At 47.5% G+C, this 14,916-nt stretch overlaps 9 protein-coding genes across 9 annotated transcripts; 5 read left to right on the top strand and 4 right to left on the bottom strand.

The window, feature by feature from the left end:
- Positions 1 to 54: 54 nt before the first annotated feature.
- Positions 55 to 3,969, bottom strand: KL911_001188 (uncharacterized protein; the record flags this gene model as incomplete). Its single annotated transcript, XM_043196118.1, has 1 exon — positions 55 to 3,969. The coding sequence occupies one exon, from the start codon at positions 3,967 to 3,969 to the stop codon at positions 55 to 57; it is 3,915 nt and encodes a 1,304-aa protein (XP_043055761.1).
- A 492-nt stretch (positions 3,970 to 4,461) lies between these two features.
- KL911_001187 (uncharacterized protein) lies at positions 4,462 to 4,911 on the top strand (the record flags this gene model as incomplete). The annotated part of the gene is made up of 1 exon (XM_043196117.1): positions 4,462 to 4,911. One exon carries the CDS (start codon positions 4,462 to 4,464, stop codon positions 4,909 to 4,911), a length of 450 nt encoding a protein of 149 aa, XP_043055760.1.
- A 60-nt stretch (positions 4,912 to 4,971) lies between these two features.
- KL911_001186 (uncharacterized protein) lies at positions 4,972 to 5,430 on the bottom strand (the record flags this gene model as incomplete). Its single annotated transcript, XM_043196116.1, has 1 exon — positions 4,972 to 5,430. One exon carries the CDS (start codon positions 5,428 to 5,430, stop codon positions 4,972 to 4,974), a length of 459 nt encoding a protein of 152 aa, XP_043055759.1.
- A 57-nt stretch (positions 5,431 to 5,487) lies between these two features.
- On the bottom strand, positions 5,488 to 7,266 carry KL911_001185 (uncharacterized protein; the record flags this gene model as incomplete). Its single annotated transcript, XM_043196115.1, has 1 exon — positions 5,488 to 7,266. The coding sequence occupies one exon, from the start codon at positions 7,264 to 7,266 to the stop codon at positions 5,488 to 5,490; it is 1,779 nt and encodes a 592-aa protein (XP_043055758.1).
- A 112-nt stretch (positions 7,267 to 7,378) lies between these two features.
- KL911_001184 (uncharacterized protein) lies at positions 7,379 to 9,028 on the top strand (the record flags this gene model as incomplete). Its single annotated transcript, XM_043196114.1, has 1 exon — positions 7,379 to 9,028. The coding sequence occupies one exon, from the start codon at positions 7,379 to 7,381 to the stop codon at positions 9,026 to 9,028; it is 1,650 nt and encodes a 549-aa protein (XP_043055757.1).
- Positions 9,029 to 9,121: 93 nt separating this feature from the next.
- Positions 9,122 to 11,122, top strand: KL911_001183 (uncharacterized protein; the record flags this gene model as incomplete). Its single annotated transcript, XM_043196113.1, has 1 exon — positions 9,122 to 11,122. One exon carries the CDS (start codon positions 9,122 to 9,124, stop codon positions 11,120 to 11,122), a length of 2,001 nt encoding a protein of 666 aa, XP_043055756.1.
- Positions 11,123 to 11,182: 60 nt separating this feature from the next.
- On the top strand, positions 11,183 to 12,592 carry KL911_001182 (uncharacterized protein; the record flags this gene model as incomplete). The annotated part of the gene is made up of 1 exon (XM_043196112.1): positions 11,183 to 12,592. The coding sequence occupies one exon, from the start codon at positions 11,183 to 11,185 to the stop codon at positions 12,590 to 12,592; it is 1,410 nt and encodes a 469-aa protein (XP_043055755.1).
- A 160-nt stretch (positions 12,593 to 12,752) lies between these two features.
- On the top strand, positions 12,753 to 13,280 carry KL911_001181 (uncharacterized protein; the record flags this gene model as incomplete). Its single annotated transcript, XM_043196111.1, has 1 exon — positions 12,753 to 13,280. The coding sequence occupies one exon, from the start codon at positions 12,753 to 12,755 to the stop codon at positions 13,278 to 13,280; it is 528 nt and encodes a 175-aa protein (XP_043055754.1).
- Positions 13,281 to 13,303: 23 nt separating this feature from the next.
- On the bottom strand, positions 13,304 to 14,866 carry KL911_001180 (uncharacterized protein; the record flags this gene model as incomplete). Its single annotated transcript, XM_043196110.1, has 1 exon — positions 13,304 to 14,866. The coding sequence occupies one exon, from the start codon at positions 14,864 to 14,866 to the stop codon at positions 13,304 to 13,306; it is 1,563 nt and encodes a 520-aa protein (XP_043055753.1).
- Positions 14,867 to 14,916: the final 50 nt, after the last annotated feature.

Below are 14,916 nucleotides of genomic sequence, written 5' to 3'. Positions count from 1 at the left end.
AAATATTTTTAACTAAAAATAAAAATCATAAATAAGGTCCATGGATTGTCCTTCCTATTCTCCCAAAAGTTCTGCCAGATACCTCAGGGAACTTTCTTTGAGGCCGCGTGTTATTATGGCATCATAGTCGATGGGCTGCTCCTTTCCTGATGACACACCTCCGTCTATCGTAGTGTTGCCTGCAAGAAGAGGAGCCAGGTACGCATAGGACTCATCGTTCAGGATACCGGTGTAAAGAGACGAGCTCGACATATAGCGCTTCTCGTTCCATAAATTGACTAGCACCTTGCCCACAGTATTATCCTGCACTTCCTCAAGGGCAGAGCACAGTGAAGTCTTGTCAACTTCCGTGTTGCTCTGCTCAGTAAGCGTAGTATTCTGCTCCTCAAAGACGGCAGCCGTGCCTTCCTTCGGGGTAAAGAATTTCTCGTCTTCTGTTTCAGACTTATCGGTGTGCGGCGAATCGAATATCTCCATGTCATCTGTCAGATCTGGAAGTGACATGTCAAACGTACTGGACAAATCGATATCTCGAAATAGATCTGCATCCTCAGCTATTTGTGGAATCGGCGGCTGGTCTTTGAACTTCTCATGTGCCACTTGTAGTGGAGTGACAATGCGCACGCTTGGCCTTTTCGCTTCCAAAGCGCCTGGTGCACTGTTTGATTCCAAGATAACAGTCGATTCCGGCTTTGCTTCGTTAACTTCGTCGAATTCCTTCGGCACCTGTGGCAGCCGTTTCTCCGTCTTCGTATCTCTTAGGTCCACTATAGCATGCTTGTGCCAACCTTTGCTGCTCACAGGCCGTCTCGCAAAGCTTGCCACTCTGCTGATGATCGACTCTTTACTTTTATCGCTTTCCAGAACAGAGTTGTCATCGTTGTTGGCAACTATCCAATTATCGCCCTTTTCATTGTCGTTAAATTTATTCAGCTTGGCCGCAACACTTGGCGAAAAAAGAAGGCCCTTGCTACCAAGAGGAGCCTCTTGGCCCTCCATTACTAGGCTGACACCGTACTCTTTCAAATTCTTCTCGTGCTGCTCCCTTCTTTTTCTCACTTCGCTAAAGTATCTCTCCAACTTGTCTTTCAGAACATCTTGGACCGAAGAGCCCTTGTGGTTCTCGTTCAATTGTACCTCCTGCGAATGGAACGCTCCTTGCGGTTTATTGCCGTGGGCAGTCTCCTTAGTACTTTCACTTTTCAATGTCTCAGGTCTGAGCTTGTCAATATTCAATCCAAATCCATCAATCAGGTTGTCCGTTTCTGCAGCAGAAGTTTGGCGAGCTGTGGATTTGGCGGAATCATGGTGGATACTTGAGATTCTCGAGCTTTGGCGCTGCCCAATTCTAAGTATGCTGTTGTGTCTTGTTGGGAAATGATATTCGTTAGCTGCCACCATACTAGACATTGTTTCAGAGACTCGCTTTGAATTTTCATCTTTGAGCACTGGAACTGCTTCTGCTTCCGACATCTTGCCAGGTGCCCTAATCTCGCGAGCCATCGATCCTCTCTTTCCGCGAAAGATACGCTTGTAAAAGGGCACCGACTTGTCCTTTGGCTTTGTAATTTTTGTAGAGCTCACTCTGTTACTATTCAGCATGTTCAAACTGTCCGATCTTGGTTTGTGAACTTCATGTCCTTCCGCAGGCTTTCTGGTTTCCATGAATAGTTTGTGGGCCTTCTTTATGTTCGCAAGCTCTTTGCGTTGGCTCTCTTGACTACTATTTATCACAAGTGCAGCCCTGGAGAACATCTCACTTGATCGATCACAAAGCTTCTGGCTGATCATTGGATTAGCGTAGGTCAGTTGGTAATCAAGCATCTCAAAGATTTTACCTAGTAATTTGATTGAAAGCTCGCCGTACGGAACTTCATACCTCACATAATTTTCACAACAACTGGTACCTTCCATGAGTATTTTATTGGAAGAGAAGTTAAGGGTGACAAATCCAAATAGAGAGTATTTCTTCAGGTAGCTTTCGTCAAATGACATGTTCAAAAACACGGCCAAAGGCGACTTGGTTTCTTCAGACTTGTAAGTTTCTAAGTCATGAGCGGTATAATACAGTGTCTGTTTAGTATCTGATGCGCGGAAGAGATGAAATGGCTGCGACTTGTTGAGTATCTTCGCCTTATTGAGAACTTCAATTACGTGGGAGCCAGTATATTTGCTGACTTCATAAACATCAAAGGCCTTATCATCGAATAGTTGAATAAATGCTTTCCCGTCGTAGTTGTAGAATTGGGCATCAATATCACTTATACCGGACCATCTTTCGACTCTCATTTTTGGCAAGCTGGAAAATGGAACCTCATTAACCAATGAGTGCATTAACACATCTGCAATAGATGGCTTGTGAACGTGGACATCAGTCTCAAAGAGGTCATAGTAGTACAAGTCGTCCACTATTTCCAATATCACAACGTGATCACTGAATATAATCAGCACACCATTGTTCTTCACCGAATGTTTCAGCACATTTTTTACATCAAAAATTGCAACCACCCGTCTGGTCAACCAGCCATACTGAAGTTCTGCTGGCCAGCCGCTGGCCAACTCTGTGAGGATTTTACCTGTAGGCGTGAAGATTCTGTGATTGTAAGGCTTGAGAACGTCACTGCCGAATGCTATGATTGTGTTTAAACATGACTGGTAGTACTCGTCGACTTCAGGCTGTAAAACTTGGGGCCATTTCTTGGTTGTCATGAGTCTATCCAAGATCAATTGCAACTTTGGTAGATTTAGAGATGCATGCATGATTGATTGAATGGTCTTTTGATCGTAAGCAAGCTTGTCATATCCGATTTTTTTCATATCAATCAGGAAAGCATCCAATTGAGTGGCGAATGTTTTCGTGGCGGCTTCATGTCTCATGTGCGCTTTGTAAAAGTAAGGAATGGTAGTACCACTAGCCTTGAGTATTTCAAAACTCCCATAAGGAAGAGCCGTTTTCAGGATGTCTAGATATATGCAGTTAATTCTAGTCACTTCATCGATGGTTGGTGGAAACACCTGATTAAGTTTTGCAGTTGTGTATCCTGGTATTTTCCCCTCTAGCACATCAATCCTTAGAGGAATAAGGAATTTCTGTAAGAATTGCACCAACGAGACCGTGAAATTAGTTTGCACTTTCACCAGCTCATTGCAAATGCTTTTAACAAGTATGTCATCTGAATTCTGAAGCTGCGGTGCATCCGCAGGAGGTTTATATGCTTTTTCTGTGGGTTCAGGAGAATACTCGGTCAATGGGTCAAACAGGTGGTCCAGCTGCTCCCCCAACAGAAATGCGAGCTCGTTATTTTTGTCAGAGTCTTCTGAATTCTGGGTATTGGCGTAGATGACATCTGCAACGTAAGAGGTTCTTTGTTTGCGCTGTTGTGCAAATCCTAACTTCAAGAGAAACTCTCCAACCTCCTGAGGTGTCCTATTATCGATGAGTTTCATTTCCGAGGCAATTTTTCCTGCCTTCGTCTCATCCCAGTCGTAATCTGGTTCTAATTGGGCTTTCTTCATCATCAGCGATTTCGTGTTCGGGTCCAGTTTCGCGTACGTTCGCAGCATCGCCACAGCTAGTGCCCTTCTCACGTTGCTTTTGCGACAGGCTCTGCTGAGGTTCTCAACAGCGGGATAGTATTTGGAGTGTCTGGTCAATGACATGGAATCCACAATAGTCTGTCCATGTACACTGAGAAGCATGCAGCTGAGCTTCTTGCTCGTCTTGTTCTGGTAAACCATAGCTATTATTTGGCCGAAAAGCTCATCGTGCCCTTCAAAATAAACAGAGTCTGCAATTAACGAGCGCCAGTACTGTTCGGTAGCCCGTTCAGGGTGCATGTCTGATCCCAAATCATCCATGTACTGACTGCTGCTTCTTCTCATCGGGTTCGACTCCGTGAACGACGAGTAGAATGACGGCTTCATATTTGATGGATCCAGCACCGTTTGCGGGCCGACCTGTTCGTCCATTTTCTTTTATAGCTGAAATCTGAGACAATTTCCAAACAAGATCGGAAGTTGTTTGTGATTTATTTTTTTTGTAAACAAATGTTTCAAAAACAGGTAAATAAAACTGTGGGCAGTGCAAGAACTAAAGTGCACAGCCGTAACCTTATTTTATCCCAGGGCCCTTCTGTCATGTCTGATTGCTGGAAATGACTTAGGTAATAATTACCAAATTATTAGTAACTTAAGGGGTTGCATTCCAAATGGGTAACTTACATAAAACAAGGTTCTTGAGCAAAATTAGTTGGCATTAAAGTACAAACTCGATATGACCAAGAAAGTGGCAGTAAGTATCGATGAGAAATCCTAAGCAGCTAATTCAAGATCATCATCTACTCGTTATACCATCACGTGTCCACCCTTGCTGAATCGGTCAAAGCAGGACTGGAAGCAGGAGGCGTGGGAGCCCAGATCTTCCAAGTTCCAGAAACACTGCCAGAGAGTGTTTTGCAGAAGATGCATGCTCCTCCAAAGAAACCGTACGAAGAGGCCACTGTTTCTACACTGCAGGAGTACGACGCATTCATGTTTGGTATTCCAACCAGATATGGTAATTTCCCTGCCCAGTGGAAGAGTTTCATTGACCAGACCGGCGGCTTGTGGGCTTCTGGTGCTCTTTACCACAAGCCATTTGGCGTTTTTGTCTCTACAGGAACCGGTGGTGGCAATGAGATGACGGTTGTTAACTCTCTGTCCACATGGGTCCACCACGGGATGATATATGTGCCATTGGGCTACGCTAAGGTGTTCCCATTGATGACCGACCTGAGCCAAGTCCGTGGCGGTTCTCCTTGGGGAGCAGGCACTATTGCTGGCTCCGATGGCTCAAGACAGGTGACTCCTCTTGAGCTGGAAATTGCCAAAGCCCAAGGTACCGAGTTTGCCAAGGTTGCACTTAAGTTTTAAAGGGTTCTCTGAGATTTGCTTTTGAGTTTATATGGCAATGAAATTCAGGTGTGAAATAACTTACAAAAAACTACTGTAGTATTCATAGTCTGCCTCGAGCAGAGCCGATTTTGGCACCTCGGATTCGTAGGTCATGTACATGCTGATGATATCATTGACCCACTCGAAGTTAAAACTGTCTGAGTACGTTGACGAGCTCTCAGACTGCTGTTTGGACGGCACGTTCCGCTCGCTGCTGGGAACAAGATAAAACTGCTCCGACAGATCGCCCAGATCGTGCTCCACGCTGATAAAACTCATTTCCGTAGACTCAACATGAAGCAAAGTGTTGGCAGCTGCTTCCTTTGAAGTGTCGACGCCATCTGTGAGCACAGTATTTGCAGGCGATTTGTTCGTCGTCTGTAAGGTTTCGGACACAGTGGTGTTCGAGCTCGGCTTCTTCCAGAAACTCTGCCTGTGCTTCGAGCCTAACCTCAGCTGGCTCACAAATCTGTGGACAGTTCTTGCGCGTTCGAGCATTTAGATTTCGGGAGACAAGCAGTTGCCCGTAATGTACACGGCCGCCAGCAGAACATCCTAACTGGCGCATGAACATTTGCCCATTTTCAGCTCGAAAGACACATCAGAACACCATCTTTCCTCCACATTTTTCAGCTCATCGCCCCACTTGGTGCTGTCGTATGGGTTGGTGGCCATTTTCATCATTTTGTCAATGTAGTCTGGATTCAGGTCGTTTTCGGTAGTATATTCAATAACTTCTTCCAGCATCCAATTTTTAGGAACGAACAGCGGGTTCACCTTGGACGCCCTGCTCATCCGCTCGCTGTCGGATAGCTGCTCCCGCTCGACTCTGTCTTTAAAAACAACCAGAAAACTTTTCAGCTCTTTCAGAATATTCTCTCTGGTGTAGTCGTTGACCAGGTCTTCCTGGAAATTTTTTGGGATGAACAGCTCTGCAGTGGCCTCGTAGTCAAGCTTCTTCTCCATCGGCACCTGCTGCAGGATTTTAAAGAAGTCGTTGTAGTCGATCTTGGTGGCTCTTAGCATCTCAAACATAGGACCCAAAACTTCGGTGTGATCGGTATCTCTAGGACTGATACCGATTCTTTGGCAAACCAGTTTTAAGTAATCGTCCATAAACAACTTCTCATAGACCGTGCCTGCAATATCAATGATCTTGCCTGCTCTTTGAATCATTCTTTCTGTCCATTCTTGCTTTATGCCAGCCTCAAAGTCGGGAGCATCTAAAAGCTCCTGGTCGGCTCCGATCAGCTCAGCAACGTCCTCGCCAAGCTTGACCAGATTGAACCATATTGCGCTCGGGGTGTTGGCAAAACTGTACATTCTCGTGTGATCGTCATGGTTGGACGTGTAGTTGGGGTCAAAGTACTCCATAAATGCGAAAGGCCCAAAGTCCATCGACAAGCCAGTGATGGAAGTATTGTCGGTGTTTAGAACGCCATTCAAGAATCCGTAAACGTGCCACAAGGCAACGGTCTTCGCGTTCCGTGCGACGATCTCCAAATACATTTTGTCGTAGCGCGTGAGAGCGATGTTATGTTTCGAGATCTCTCGTTCGACCTCTTTTTTGACCTGCTCTTCCTCGACCATCTTGTTGTGGAAAACCTCGTCGATCACATAATTGCTCAGCTCAATCAGCCCCTTGCGGTCCTCTCTCCATTTGTACAGGTCGAAAGTTCCGATTCTGATCCACGTAGGCGCCATCCGACAAACAACGGCACATTTTTCATGGCGAGCCCGCATGGCATATGTTCTGGGAAGCGCAGTGATGGCCAACGCCCGCGTGGACGGAATCCCAATAGCTGATAAGGCCTCACTTATCACGAACTCACGGATGCTCGAGCTCAAGAGCGCCTTTCCGTCCGCAAACCGAGAGAACGGTGTCAGTCCAGCTCCCTTTAGCTGCAGTTCGTATCTTTGTCCATCATTAGCACTCTCCACTTCAAAGAGGTTCACGACTCTGCCGTCGCCCAATTGCCCCGCAAATTGTCCAAATTGATACCCGGCGTAAGCCTGGGAGTATGGAAAGGGGTCGGTAAGGTACTTTTCCCCAGACACCAGCTCCTGGAAACACTTATTTGAAGCCTCCGATGGATCCAGCCCTAACGTCTCCAATGCGTACGGTGATACTGTGAGGAAGCGGTACTCTTTACGGGGAGTAGGCTTGCAGTAGGTGTAGGCGCCGCCGATAAGACGCCTCGCGACATGGAAAAGCTCCTGTGGGGTTGACGGATCCAGAGCTACCTTCACGCTGGGAATCCGCGGATCGGGCGTGAGTTTTTTGGTAAAAGAAGATGTCTTTGGCAGTGACTGAAGGGTCATTCGTCTGGACATGGAAAAAAACTGTTTTTGCAATTAGTCATTCTGTCGACTGACTCATTTGCTCTTTTTTTCACTAGAGTCCTGTATTACATATTTTTTAGATTGGATAATTATTTTTTTCATAATGGAAGTGTTCGTTAACGAAAAGATAGGAACCGACGACGCAGTCGCGCTCGGCACCAAGGAGAAGCCATTTAAAACCCCGGCCTATGCACTGTTCAAGGTGCCTGAAGCCAAACTGTTTGTCGCCCACGCAACTGAACAGGGTGAAGAATATGTTGATATCACACCTTCTGCGTTGAAGAAGGCTAAAAAGGGAGCTGAGTCTTTGAAGAAAAAAGAGGAGAAGGCCCGTAAGCAAGCTGAGGAGGCTGCTGCCAAGGATGCAGAAGAAAATGCCAAAATGTTGGAGGCCATGAAAATCACGATTGTTGAAGACAAATCACTTCCGCCGGCCACGAAAATCAAGATCATGTCCGTGGGAAAACACATCGAGGAGAGAGTCAAGGTCCAAGGATGGATCCACCGTTTGCGTCTGCAGAAGGGCCTTGCCTTTATCATCTTGAGAGACGGTACGGGGTACATCCAGTGTGTTTTGAGCGGAGACCTGGCTAACGCATACCAGACCCTTACTCTCACCATTGAGTCCACTTTATCCATCTACGGTACAATCAGAAAGCTCCCTGAGGGCAAGTTTGCTCCCGGTGGCGTGGAACTGGCCGTGGACTATTACGAATTGGTCGGCTTGGCTCCATCTGGCAAGGAATCGTTCACCAACAAGATCCAAGAAGGAACCGATCCTTCCATCTTAATGGACCAGAGACATCTGACCCTGAGAGGAGATACCTTGTCTGCCGTGATGAAGGTGCGTGCTGCTCTCCTTGCCGCCATCAGAAGAGTCTACATCGAAGAATCGGTCACTGAGGTGACTCCTCCTTGCATGGTGCAAACCCAGGTCGAAGGTGGATCAACCCTGTTCAAGATGGACTACTACGGCGAGGAGGCCTTCCTGACGCAGTCGTCTCAGCTGTATTTGGAGACTTGCTTGCCTGCCCTCGGAGACGTCTACTGTATCCAGGAGTCTTTCCGTGCTGAGAAGTCGCACACCAGAAGACACTTGAGTGAGTTTACGCACATCGAAGCCGAGCTGGCCTTTGTCACTTTTGACGATTTGCTGAGTCACATCGAAAGAGTCATTACCAAGACCGTCCAATACGTGCTGGAAGACCCTACTGCGGGTCCTCTGGTGAAGCAGCTGAACCCAGGATTTGTGGCTCCGCAGCTGCCCTTCAAGCGTATGCAGTACATTGAGGCCCTGGACTGGCTGAACGAGAACGGCATTCCAAACGAGGAGGGCGAGAAATTCAAGTTTGGAGACGACATTGCCGAGGCTGCAGAGCGCAAGATGACCGACACCATCGGTGTCCCTATTTTGCTTACCAGATTCCCGGTCGAGATCAAGTCTTTCTACATGAAGAAGTGCGTCGACGATCCAAGAGTCACCGAGTCTGTCGACGTGCTGATGCCTACTGTCGGTGAGATCACCGGCGGCTCAATGAGAATCGAAGACACCCAAGAGCTGCTCGAGGGCTTCAAAAGGGAGGGTATCGACCCCAAGAGCTACTACTGGTTCGTTGACCAAAGAATCTATGGTACCTGTCCTCACGGAGGCTACGGTCTGGGTACCGAGAGAATCCTTGCCTGGTTGTGCAACCGTTTCACTGTGAGAGACTGCTCGTTGTACCCACGGTTCACGGGCAGATGTAAACCTTGAATAGAATTTAAATTTTCAGGTGCTCTACCGTTCCGTTTTCGTATTTCTCAAACTGGGCGATTTTATCTTGGCTTGAACAAAAATTTTGTCACTATGATTTCTTCCATGCTTTCACTGCTCTCGTTGAGCGAGCCAACACCCGAAGATGCTGTTGCTGTCAAGACGCTTGTGTTCAAGCCAAAGACACCAAAGTCGCAGACTCCGGTTCCCGTCATTGTTGTGGCCCCTGCTTCTGTCCAGACTCCTGGTGGAGGTATTGCCAAAGCCGCGGCAGTGAAGGAGCCAAGACTGGCCAACGACGAGCTGACGCAAGAGTTTTTTGGTGTTCAAGCTAGGGAGTTCACTCTCGCTGCCTTGGGCAACGACCATGTCGGCAAGGTCAAGGTCCTTGTTGAACAAAGCATCCAAGCCGACGAAAAGAACTACGTTATCTCTAATTCTAGCGGGAAGCTGATTCTCTCCGGAAAACAGCTTCTGGGTTTCCTGGCGCCCTTTGAGCCTGTAATTGTCGATTTTGCAGCCAAGGACGCACCAAAACCTGAGGCCAAGACCGAGGCCAAGATCGACGATGCCAAGCTGATCGGTGTGACTGTGGATAAGGAACGTGATTTCTCCGGCTGGTACCAGCAGATCCTGACCAAGGGAGAGATGCTCGACTACTACGACGTGTCTGGATGCTATATTCTGCGTCCTGCGTCCTACGCTATTTGGGAGAAGATCCAGAGATGGTTTGACGACAGAATCAAGGCTGACGGCGTCTCCAACGCTTACTTCCCAATGTTTGTGTCTTCTAGAGTTCTGGAGAAGGAGAAAGACCACGTCGAGGGATTTGCTCCTGAGGTTGCTTGGGTGACAAGGGCCGGGTCCTCTGACTTGGAAGAGCCAATTGCTATCAGGCCAACCAGTGAAACCGTCATGTACCCATACTACGCCAAATGGATCCGTTCTCACAGAGACCTGCCACTGAAACTCAACCAGTGGAACTCCGTCGTCAGATGGGAATTCAAACATCCACAGCCATTCCTCAGAACCAGAGAGTTCTTGTGGCAAGAGGGCCATACTGCACACCTCACCAAGGAGGAAGCTAGCGAGCAGGTCAGCAGGATTTTGGATCTTTATGCGGGCGTGTACGAAGAGCTGCTTGCTGTTCCTGTCATTAAGGGTGTGAAGACAGAGAACGAGAAGTTCGCCGGAGGCTTGTACACCACCACTTGCGAAGGATACATCCCAACCACTGGTAGAGGTATTCAGGGTGCCACCTCTCACCATCTGGGCCAAAACTTCTCCAAGATGTTCAACATCTCTGTCGAGAACCCTCTTGGTCCAGAACACCCTAAGATCTACGCTCATCAAACGTCCTGGGGCCTTTCCACCAGAGTTATTGGTGTCATGGTGATGATACATTCCGACAATAAAGGTTTGGTCATCCCACCAAGGGTGGCTCAGAACCAGGTGGTTATAATTCCTGTTGGCATCACCAGCAAGACCACGAAGGATATCGAGAACAAGCTCTACCAAACCTGCTCCGAGCTGGACTCTCGACTCAAAAAGGCCGACGTCCGTACCATTACCGACTTCAGAGACAACTACTCTCCGGGATGGAAATTCTCCGACTGGGAGCTCAAGGGTGTTCCTGTCAGATTGGAGGTTGGTCCTAAGGATATCGCCAACAACTCTGTTATGGCCGTGAGAAGAGACAATGGCGAAAAGACTGCTTTTTCTCTGGAAACCATCGAGACTGAGTTGCCAAAGCTGCTGGAAGCCATCCAAAAGTCTCTCTTTGATGCCGCCAAAGAGAAATACGACAGCCACAGAAAGATCGTTACCGAGTGGAAGGACTTTGTTCCAGCTCTGAACAAGAAGAACGTTATTCTTGCTCCGTGGTGTGGAGTTCCAGAGTGCGAGGACGACATCAAGGACTCCTCTGCAAAGAAGGACGACGGAGAAGACTACGAGACCGACGAGAAAGCTCCGTCCATGGGTGCTAAGTCTCTATGCATCCCATACGACCAGCCAGAGCTTAAAGAGGGCCAGAAGTGTGTCAAGTGTGACAAGCCGGCCGTCAACTTCACTTTGTTCGGTAGATCCTACTGATGGTGTAAGGGTGTAGATACTAATGGAAAAATTCGTGCTAATAGTCACTTGCGGCAAACAATGTATAGATCCCTCCGGACGGATCTGCGGCGCCATTTTCGGCGATATTCAAGCGGATCTGGGCAGATACTACCCAAGTGTATCAGGGACATTGCACAGAACCCTCCCCAGATTGGTGACACTATCAAGATCAATGGATGGGTGAAATCTTTGAGAATATCAAAAAATGTTGCATTTGTCGACCTCGTTGACGGTTCTTCGCACGGAGACATCAAATGTGTTGTTCGGCCACCTTCGCTAATTCCGAAAGCACTAAACACAGGCGCTGGAGTGCAAATATCAGGTGTCTGGACAGAAGGTAAAGGGAGACAAAGTTACGAGCTTCAGGTGACCGAGCAGCACGGGCCGCAGATCGAAGTGTATGGTGGAGTTGAAGAACTGTATCCACTGCAGAAAAAAACTCACTCCAGCCAATTCTTGAGAAGCATACCAGAGTATCGGTGGAGAGTGCCCGAAGCCGGCTCCATCCTCCGGATGAGCTCAAAACTAGAGTCTTTCTTCTCAGAATTCTTCGACGAACGCACGTTTTTCAAAACTCATCCACCAACGGTGACAAGCAGTGACTGTGAGGGGGCCGGTGAGCTTTTCCGCATTGAGTCAGAGTCGAAGCTCGGCAGTCCAGAGCAATTTTTTGGTAAGAAAGCATACATGACAGTTTCGACCCAATTGCATCTCGAAGTTTTGTGTGCAGCCTTAGGCCGTGTCTGGACGCTTACTCCATGCTTTCGCGCCGAGGAGAGCGACACAAATCGTCATCTTTCTGAATTTTGGATGTTAGAGGCAGAGATAGCATTTATTGACGACGTGACACAACTGACCCGATTTTCCGAGGCGATGTTGCGCTACATAGCTCGCGCACTTCAAAACAGTGGATTTGATGAGTTTTCTGACGAGATTAAACAACGTTGGGACATGCTGGCAAATGGCACTTACACTCAGATCACTTACTCTGAGGCTATAGATCTCGTGCGACAAAATTCAAGCAAGTTTACGACCATTCCAACGTGGGGAGACAGTCTGGGCTCTGAGCACGAAAAGTGGCTTGCCGGTGAATATTACAAGGGCCCTGTGTTTGTGACGAACTACCCTATAGACCAAAAACCTTTTTACATGAAAAAAAACAGTGATGGTAAAACTGTGGCATGTTACGACTTGTTGATTCCGCAAATCGGAGAGTTGATTGGCGGATCTTTGAGAGAGCATGACCTGCACAAGTTGGAGCAGGAGATTGCTAACCGGCAAATGGATGTCGGCCCTCTACAATGGTACTTAAACCTTAGAAGGAACGGGAGCGTGCCGCATGGGGGCTTTGGCATGGGCTTTGAAAGATTACTGCAGTACGTGAGCGGGGCTGAGAATATACGCGATACAATCCCATTTCCTAGAACGACAAATCATTGTGCTTGTTAGAATTAGATCTATTTCATAATAGAACCGTGTGTGACACACGACAATGCGTTATCAGACTTAATTTATTTTTTTATTTTCCATCAATTATTGGGAATTTTTAGGAATTTTTTTCTGATTTAATTAAATTATATTACACGAAAATTTATGAACCTCTGACAACATGCTTTCGGAACCGCCTCGCTCATCTGTGAAACTTCCGGTACTTAGTCTTCCTCCGGATGTGCCGTCTCCGATCTCTTCGCTGTCATTGACTAGCAAACCGCATTACATTCTACCGCCCCCAGTCACCAAAAACACGGGCCCGGTTTCCTCTAACCTCCTCCCCTATGCCCTTTCGAAGAGTCCGGAAACCAGAGAAACTTCACCAAATGATAAACCTGAGTCCGCGACGTCGTCAACGCCTGAACCGAAAGGCGGCGAGGAAAATAAACGCGAGAAGCCTGAAACCGGCGGGGAAAAGCGCAAGCGAGGACGACCTCGCAAGTTCCCACCTCCTCAGTCAGACGTCCCTTCGGAGAAGCGTAAGCGTGGAAGACCAAGGTTACCACCGTTGGAGGAGAGGGAGAAGTCGAAATACATCAAAAAGAAAAAGCCTGACCAAAAAGAAGACAAGAGCGGGAAGACTGGGTCCCAAGGTTTGCAGATCCCAGAGTACTCGTTCCAACTAAATGAGACTGCTAACTTTTGAATTTAGAAAATATAGTCTTACCGCTATAGCTTTGCGTGTGGTTTCACCAACACGTTGATTAAAACAATTTTTCCGCTCATCATATCTTCCACCCCTTTTTCCAAAACGTCATCCAGCTCCTTGCATTTCTCCACGAAATAGCCGGTCCCGCCCAATGACCAGCCGATCTTTTCGTACCGAACCCCAAAAGTCAAAGCCGTTGAAGGAAGCGGTTTTCTGGTGTATGGAACGTACTCACGCGGGTTTTCAACTCCATTGTATATTCCAGAATTGTTGAGCACTATTATCAGACAGGGAAGTCGTTCTCGCACCAGGGTTTCAATCTCCATAGCCGAGAATCCGAATGCAGAGTCTCCTTGTATAACAATCAACGGCTTATTTTTCCTAGTCAGTTTGGCTGTCACTGCATATGCCAAACCAATTCCCATTGTGCCATTGGTCCCTGCATCTAACCTCTGGCGAGGCTCGCAGAGATACAAACTCTGTCGGGACAGATCCATTGTACGAGCGCCCTCAGCCACGATGTTCGCATCAGGCGGAATGTGTTTCCTTATGGCGGCCAGTGCTTGGGTGTGACTAGGCATTAGATCATCATTGACAATTTCCTCCTGTTGCCGCAACGCTTGTTCTCTTTTTTCAATGAGCTCTGTGACCATCTTTGGAAGCGCTGGAAATTGGTGTCCTTTCAATTGATCGCTGAGATGGTTGATTGTGTGCCCCACGTCTCCGAGAACTCCCAGCTCCAGAGTACCCACGCTACGTGCGATCTCGCTAGCGTCAGTGTCAATTTGAATGATTTTGACATCTTTGTTGAATTTTGGAGGTTCCCCAAAATGGAGAATCCAGTTCAACCTGGCACCTGCCACTAGCACCACGTCTGCATGCTTTAAAACCAAAGACCTTGCAGAGGATACGTTGCAGTTGGAAGCATCCGGAATGATTCCTTTTCCCATTGGAGTTGGGAGAAACGCGATTTGGTGGGTTGCGACAAACTGTCTGAGTGTGTGTGCCGCATTTGCTGCTCCCTTTCCAATTATCAGCAGTGGAAACCTGGCGTCTTTCAGGAGTTTGCTTGCCCTTTTTATTTTTCTTAGTTCAGGAGTTGCAGTCCAGAGTAATGAAAAATCGAATTTCATCACTCGAACATTTTCGTAGCATTCTTGATTGATAAGGTCGTCCGGCAAGTCAACGTAAGTTGTCCCTGGAACATCTGCTATGGAGGACCAATATGCTTTCTCCAGGTACTGCGGTATTTGGCTGCTTAGAACTGTGCGAAAGCTACTTTTAGCCCATGGCTTCATCAGACTGACCTGGTCCAATTCCTGAAATCCGCCTTTTCCTGTTAGGGATATTTTAGTTGATCCGGCCAAAACCATGAGGGGCCATTTGTTGGAGTTCGCATTGTACACGCCAGCCAGAGCATTGACAATCCCTGGCCCTCCAACAGTCAGCAAAACCCCTGGCTTGCTGGTTAAATATCCGTATACTGAAGCTGCTAAAGACGCTTGCTGTTCATTTCTGAAGGGGATGAACCGAATGCCTTTCTCGATGCAAGCATCAGCAATCTTTCGGTTAGTAGAATTCATTGATGGTACCTTACCTCAACCACCGGAATGCCAACAATACCAAAAATATG

The sequence above is a fragment of the Ogataea haglerorum genome, assembly GCF_019207285.1.
Source record: "Ogataea haglerorum isolate 81-453-3 chromosome Unknown 81-453-3_NODE_3_length_672639_cov_96.912891, whole genome shotgun sequence".
Classification (NCBI taxonomy): domain Eukaryota; kingdom Fungi; phylum Ascomycota; class Pichiomycetes; order Pichiales; family Pichiaceae; genus Ogataea; species Ogataea haglerorum.
The sequence above is the reverse complement of the archived record's forward strand: the minus strand, read 5'-3'. Positions and strand labels throughout refer to the sequence as shown.